We start from the raw sequence: 7,694 nt of genomic DNA, 5'->3' as shown, positions 1-7,694 counted from the left end.
GGAGGCCTTTGAGATGAAAGATTCATGGGTGCTAAAGATTCATAAAGCTGAAATAAGCTAAACAATACTGTAGTAATCAGAAGAGGCTCAACATTTAGATAGAGTCACATCTCAAAATCCGGGCTTAAAAGCAGGGTTTAGAATAAAGTTATCTCAGAGTAAAGCACAGTGTGAAATGCCCAAAAATTGAATAAATTAGGATTATGATTATAGCTTTATTTGGCTTAAAATAAATTGAAAGTATTCACAATAGCATGCAAATGAACTAAATGGTTTGCATTAGACACAAGTCCTCAGCTGTGAACCACCACATTCAACTCAACTCAAACAATTAATTTTGTAATTATGTTTTAAACAAGAGTATTTAAAAAAAATTCTCAATAAATCTGCAGTAGTAAATATATAATCAGTACTCACAGACATTTGACTATATTTGTATAGCTCCTCACTGTTGTCTTCTCGTAATGGTCCGCTCTCGTCGGAGTCATATGAAAGGACTTGTGATATTCTCCAGGATTACTCCAGTTAATGTGCTCCATTGTGCCTCCAATCCAATCTCTCTTCAGATTAAAGCCTTGCGCAATTATGCAATTATTAATGAGGAATTGTTGTCGAGGTTCAGTGCAAATGGCAGACATGTAGTCAGCTGTCTGAAGCATTCTGTGTGAAAGCATCCCTTATGCATTTGTATTTTTTTTATTTTTTGCTAAAATGTATATATATGCCAGGAACAGCTCCAATAAATGTATATATAATATATATGTGTGCATTTTTTGGTATTATTTTCTTTTCTGTTTTCTGTTATTAACAGACGCCATGGACTGGAACAAACAAGGCAATGATTCAAAAAAGGCAACACTTCATTTTGTTCTGAACATTTCCGTTCATCAGGAGATTTCAGAACTCCAAGACAGTAAGAAAACAAAATGAACTGGAGAACATTTGTCTCTCAGGGCTTTAGGTGTATCAGCTGCTGACGTTATCTTCAGCTCCTGACAGCACAACAGCTGCGACTGCGGAAAGCAAAAGAAATGTGCGTTAGCATGATGAGAGTATAACACAGCCTTAATGCTTTGAGTGTAACACTGTGGTTTTGCAAATGTCCTCAGTGGATATCATGCATGTATAGATGGCATGGGAGTGAAGCTGTGATCTTACACTAACAGCTCATGCCTGTCACAGGTCTATCACCTTTCTAATTATAACTCCATTCCTCTGGCCCTCCAAGAATGGAAGTTTGGGCTGGTCCATCTGTGGCCTAAACTTAGCCGTGTGTCTGCTCAGATGTGTGTGTGTCCCACTGACCCTCAGTGCTTCAGATCCTTCATGTGTCTTTCGCTGTGGATACTTCACACTCGACAGGTAAGCTACAATTCCAGCAGAAACATGGCACAACAGCCTGCATCGCTGTCTTTTAGAGGACCTCCAGACTTCTCTCGGTGGACTGATTCTATACATTTGTTTATATGATGCTAAAATACTGACAGCAACAGCAGCTGTTGTTAATCATGACATTTGAGTGTGATTTTACTTCAAATATATCATGGGCAAAGAATTCATTTTGTTTGCAGATTTCTGTTCATGCTTGGCATTTGCTAGATTGTTTAATATCTCAGTAAATCTTTGGCTTTGAGTGTAATGTTCAATTACACAAATGCTATGTTTTCTCTAGCAGTGACTTTTAACACCTAGTCCTATATTAGGTTAATTTCTGTCATTTCAGTGCACCAAATGAAAATCCATCATGATTTTATCATATATGTGTGTGTGTGTGTGTGTGTGTGTGTGTGTGTGTGTGTGTGTATGTGTGTGTATGTACATATATATATATATATATATATATATATATATGATTCAAACTGCTGTATTATAATAATGTCAACTGCACTGATGATGGAACGCTGTATTTCTGACTCAAAAAAATACTGAGCTCATATATAAGCATACAACAAAATTACAAAGTAATCAAGAGTTAGATACGTAGATACATAAATCAGAATCAGACAGAGCTTTATTGCCAAGTGTGCTTTGTCTTGTCTTGATTTTGTCTTGTAGACAGAAGTGTCCAGCACACAGACAGGATGACAAGTGACAAGACACAGAACACACAACAGTGATTAAAATCAATGTGTAAACAATACACAATAGACAAAGAGACTAGACAATAGATTGAATGAAGTGATCATGATAAGATAATGATATCAAATGATATCTGTTAGCATATTTAATTTGCACTTTTAAACAATATCTTATTTAACACATTACCAGATTACGTGTCTTAATCCATTAACTGTGGAAAATAGGAAATGTACAATAAATAAATCCATTTTTATTCTGGTCAGTATTTGTGCAGTACAGAAAAAGACATAAATATATTACAACCAATATATCCAACCGTATATATCAAATTCTAACATTTCAGATTAGAGAAAAACACTATTTACTATTAACTAGTTGCTTATTAGAAAGAGCATTGGCTGTTTATTAGTACTTATAAAGCATTTAATAATGCGTGAGCATATTCTAGATCCTCTAATCCTCCCAAACACCTAAACATAACTACTACAACAACTGCCTTACTATCAGTTAACAACAAATTAAAAACTCATAATATTGAATATGTGTTCCCTAATCTAAAGTGTTACCATCAATCTGATTTTTCGGTTGTGCCTCCAAAAGCCCTGATTCACTGATACAAGGAGACTTTGTTGTTTCATTCGGAAGTAAAGTACATTTAGACAACGTAATTGACAGTATAGTGGCTAAAAAGTAAGCTATTCAAATATGAAGTCTTCATTAAACGAATATGTGACCCTGGACCACAAAACCAGTTATAAGATAAGAAGTTTTAGAATATACAATATCTGGCTGAGTTACAACTATTTAAAGATCTGGAATCTGGAAAATCTAAATATTGAGAAAATCATCTTTAAAGTTGTTCAAATGAAGCTCTTAGCAATGCATATTACTAATCAAACATTAAGTTTTGATATATTTACGGTAGGAAATTTACTAAATATTTTCACAGAACATGATCTTTACTTAATATCCTAATGATTTTTGTCATAAAAGAGAAATGTATAATTGTGACTCATACACTGTATTGTTGTCTATTGCTACAAATATACGTCTGTGACACTGATGACTGCTTCTGTGCTGCAGGACACACATCATGCTCACTATCACACTGATGGTCTGAATACCAGGCTATTTTCTGATATTAGAAATGATTTGCAAAGAACATTTTTATGTGGTAGAGCTTGAGAGTAATTAATTAATTGATTCTTTTTTTCTGATGGAATGGAGACCGGAGCAGTCCACCAGCATGAGTTTGATGGACATATCCAAGATCTTTTCTCTTCTTCAGCCCAGAGAGGATGAGGAGGAGGACACGGGCTGCAGTCAGGAGCTCAATCAGGCCGTGTTTCGAGACGATGAGGGACTGCTGTCTGATCTGCTGTCTCAGGACAGGTACAGGAGGTGTGTTAACCTGCGCAGCGGCTGGGGCGTCCCGGTCACTCCACTGCGCTCCGCTGCGTCTCAGGGTCACCTGCGCTGTCTGGAGCTGCTCCTGGCTCACGGGGCCCAGGTCGACAGCCTGGACGTCAAAGCCCAGACGCCGCTGTTCATGGCCGTCGCCGGCAGACACCTGGACTGTGTGGTGGCTTTATTAAGAGCTGGTGCTGACCCTAACGGCAGCCCGTATAACAACTGCTCCCCGGTGCTCACCGCGGCCCGAGAGGGAGACGTGGACATCCTGAGAGAGCTCCTGCAGCACGGAGCCGATGTAGACGTCAAACCCAAGATCCCAGACTGGGCCTCCAACACCACGGCCTGCCGGGGACCGCTCTATATCTCAGCTTGTTACGGTCATCTGGAGGTCTTCAAACTGTTACTGCAGCATGGAGCGAACCCAGACTACAACTGCACTGACGAAAAGATGCTGAGCCGCATCAAACAGCCCAAAACTGTGCTGGAGATGTGTCTCAGATACGGCTGTGGGCCTGAATACATTCAGCTGCTCGTAGACTTCGGAGCAAACGTCTATCTGCCCACGCTCACTGTAGATAAAACCTCCAGACAGAACGAAGCAGTGCTGCTTCTGCTCAGAGAGAGAGGTGAGTCTCTAACACAACAGTGATGTCTGAAAGTAGCTGTTCGGTAGAAATACACCAAAGCTGTACCTTTATTATTATTATTATTTATTTATTTTTGCAATAAGTCTGCTCTTAAATGTGCTTACAGTAAGATGCCTGTAACGGTGAAGTTTAGTGTTAGTGCATGTCCTTAATTTGTGAGGAGACAATATTTATTTTAAGTTCTAAAATATATAATTTAAGTAAATAAGTGCATTTGAAAGAAAGAAAGAAAGAAAGAAAGGAGGTAGGAAGGAAAAAAGCAAGGAACAGCATTGGTGATTTCCAGTAAACCCTTGTTCTTCCCAGCCTGTGTGTGTGTGTCTGTGTTACTGTCTGTCTGTGCATGTGTGCGTGCGTGTGTGTGTGTGTGTGTGTGTGTGTCTGAGTGTGTGTGTGTGTGTGTGTGTGTGTGTGTGTGTGTGTGTGTTACTGTCTGTCTGTGCATGTGTGCGTGCGTGTGTGTGTGTGTGTGTGTGTGTGTGTCTGAGTGTGTGTGTGTGTGTGTGTGTGTGTGTGTGTGTGTGTGTGTGTGTCTGTGTTACTGTCTGTCTGTGCATGTGTGCGTGCGTGTGTGTGTGTGTGTGTGTGTCTGAGTGTGTGTGTGTGTGTGTGTGTGTGTGTGTGTGTGTGCATGTGTGCGTGCGTGTGTGTGTGTCTCTGTCTGTGTGTGTGTGCATGTGTGCGTGCGTGTGTGTGTGTGTGTGTCTGTGTTACTGTCTGTCTGTGTGTGTGTGTGCATGTGTCTGTGTTACTGTCTGTCTGTGTGTGTGTGCATGTGTGCGTGCGTGTGTGTGTGTGTGTGTGTGTGTCTGAGTGTGTGTGTGTGTGTGTGTGTGTGTGTGCATGTGTGCGTGCGTGTGTGTGTGTGTCTCTGTCTGTGTGTGTGTGCATGTGTGCGTCCGTGTGTATGTGTGTGTGTGTGTCTGTGTTACTGTCTGTCTGTGTGTGTGTGCATGTGTGCGTGCGTGTGTATGTGTGTGTGTGTGTCTGTGTTACTGTCTGTCTGTGTGTGTGTGCATGTGTGCGTGCGTGTGTGTGTGTGTGTGTGTGTGTGTGTGTGTGTCTGAGTGTGTGTGTGTGTGTGTGTGTGTGTGCATGTGTGCGTGCGTGTGTGTGTGTGTCTCTGTCTGTGTGTGTGTGTGCATGTGTGCGTGCGTGTGTGTGTGTGTGTGTGTGTCTGTGTTACTGTCTGTCTGTGTGTGTGTGCATGTGTGCGTGCGTGTGTGTGTGTGTGTGTGTGTGTGTGTGTGTCTGTGTGTGTGTGTGTGTGTGTGTGTCTGTCTGTGTGTGCGTGTGCGTGTCTGTCTGTGTGTGTGTGTGTGTGTGTGTGTGTGTGTGTGTGTCTGTGTGTGTGTGTGTGTCTGTGTGCACGTGTGTGTGTGTGTGTGTGTGTCTGTGTGTGTGTGTGTGTGTGTGTGTGTGTGTGTGTGTGTGCTTGGCTTTCATACCTTGCTGTCATTCGTTCCTATGTGACTGTAACATCTTATCCTCTCTGTACGCAGTTTGTCCAAAAACACTGATGTCTCAGGCTCGACTTTCTTTATGGAAGTTCCTTCCCATGGAAAACAAAATGTGCTGCATAGATTGTCTGGATATTCCCAAAATACTGAAGGACTATTTGAATCATGTATCCTGATTTTCCTACATTTTCTCTTCTGACGTGGAATACATATCTGACGAATATTAGCTTCTTTTTGTAAAACATTGTAACATCTGTAATATTTGATGTATTTAGAATTCTAAAAACTACAGATAATGTAGCATTTAATGTATTGTGTTATTATTTTGCTCAAATATTTAGGAGTATGTGGTTGATACAACAGTGGAGTAGGTCATGTTCTTTTGTTGATGTAAGGTAAATGAAGCTGAAGGAGTAATGGTTGAAATGATGACAACAGCTTGTGGAGCTGATGATCTGCTGTGGTTCCCTGAACTACTGTGAAAGATGAGCATCACTTTACATCTCAAGCAAGACTGAAGTCTGTTTATGAAGTATTTTATACATGTTGATTAATTTTTATGAATGATATTATACATGCTGTAATGTTGAAGTTTACTAACGTGGTTTATTTATGCTTCGAGATGTGAAGGGGGAATTCTGCCTCTAGAATACAAAAGCTATAAACAAAGCACTGTTCTTTCACTGTGTCCTATAACAATCATTAACTACATGATTTGCAATAAATTTCTTGACTGTACTGTACATATGCGGACAAAGTTGCATTTACATCATTCGTTTTGCAGTGTTCAGTTTATAGGCTATAAAAAACCTAATCAAATATACACTGTATACAATGCTGATGCAATGTATCAAAAATGCATTTCAAAAATATACTCATTTAAAAAAACGTAACCTCTGGGCACAACACCTCAGAGTCAATCTCAGCACCGCCAGCAGAGGGCGCTGTCACCACCTGATCATCATTTACCATATACTCTAGTCCAGGGCTGGGCAACCTCGGTCCTGGATGACCACTGTCCTGCAGATCTCAGCTCCAACCCTGAACACGCCTGAACAAGCTTAGTCATGTCTTCCAGATCACTAGACAGCTACAGGCAGGACAGTGGCCCTCCAGGACCAAAGGGGTGTGTTTTTTTTTTTTTTTTTTGTAACCTGTGTTTTCACACTTTATTATCTTTTGCCAATAAAAAAAATAAAAAAAATAATTAATTCAAGTATCTTTTTTTTTTCTTTACTTTTTTTAAGTAAATTTAAGTTTAACTTTGCATTTTATTCAGTGATTGCGCCATGGAGGTTGGTATATTCTACAACCCGAATTCCGGAAAAGTTGGGACGTTTTTTAAATTTTAATAAAATGAAAACTAAAGGAATTTCAAATCACATGAGCCAATATTTTATTCACAATAGAACATAGATAACGTAGCAAATGTTTAAACTGAGAAATTTTACACTTTTATCCACTTAATTAGCTCATTTAAAATTTAATGCCTGCTACAGGTCTCAAAAAAGTTGGCACGGGGGCAACAAATGGCTAAAAAAGCAAGCAGTTTTGAAAAGATTCAGCTGGGAGAACATCTAGTGATTAATTAAGTTAATTGATATCAGGTCTGTAACATGATTAGCTATAAAAGCTTTGTCTTAGAGAAGCAGAGTCTCTCAGAAGTAAAGATGGGCAGAGGCTCTCCAATCTGTGAAAGACTGCGTAAAAAAATTGTGGAAAACTTTAAAAACAATGTTCCTCAACATCAAATTGCAAAGGCTTTGCAAATCTCATCATCTACAGTGCATAACATCATCAAAAGATTCAGAGAAACTGGAGAAATCTCTGTGCGTAAGGGACAAGGCCGGAGACCTTTATTGGATGCCCGTGGTCTTCGGGCTCTCAGACGACACTGCATCACTCATCGGCATGATTGTGTCAATGACATTACTAAATGGGCCCAGGAATACTTTCAGAAACCACTGTCGGTAAACACAATCCGCCGTGCCATCAGCAGATGCCAACTAAAGCTCTATCATGCAAAAAGGAAGCCATATGTGAACATGGTCCAGAAGCGCCGTCGTGTCCTGTGGGCCAAGGCTCATTTAAAATG

General features: G+C 40.1%; 1 protein-coding gene across 1 annotated transcript; it reads left to right on the top strand.

Moving 5' to 3' along the window:
* The first annotated feature begins 1,278 nt into the window (after positions 1–1,278).
* LOC132110236 (ankyrin repeat and SOCS box protein 12-like) lies at positions 1,279–5,811 on the top strand. The gene is made up of 3 exons (XM_059516829.1): positions 1,279–1,362; positions 3,307–4,118; positions 5,642–5,811. The coding sequence occupies exons 2-3, from the start codon at positions 3,326–3,328 to the stop codon at positions 5,773–5,775; spliced, it is 927 nt and encodes a 308-aa protein (XP_059372812.1). The 5' UTR covers positions 1,279–1,362; positions 3,307–3,325; the 3' UTR covers positions 5,776–5,811.
* Positions 5,812–7,694: the final 1,883 nt, after the last annotated feature.

The sequence above is a fragment of the Carassius carassius genome, chromosome 29 (genome assembly GCF_963082965.1).
Source record: "Carassius carassius chromosome 29, fCarCar2.1, whole genome shotgun sequence".
Lineage (NCBI taxonomy): Eukaryota > Metazoa > Chordata > Actinopteri > Cypriniformes > Cyprinidae > Carassius > Carassius carassius.
The sequence above is the reverse complement of the archived record's forward strand: the minus strand, read 5'-3'. Positions and strand labels throughout refer to the sequence as shown.

What these genes read in the sequence shown, in the direction of transcription:
- LOC132110236 (XM_059516829.1), top strand. Translation starts at nt 3,326, where the DNA reads ATGAGTTTGATGGACATATCCAAGATCTTTTCTCTTCTTCAGCCCAGA. An exon ending in GCTTCTGCTCAGAGAGAGAG is followed by an intron (nt 4,119 to 5,641) that starts GTGAGTCTCTAA and finishes CTCTGTACGCAG; the next exon opens with TTTGTCCAAAAACACTGATG.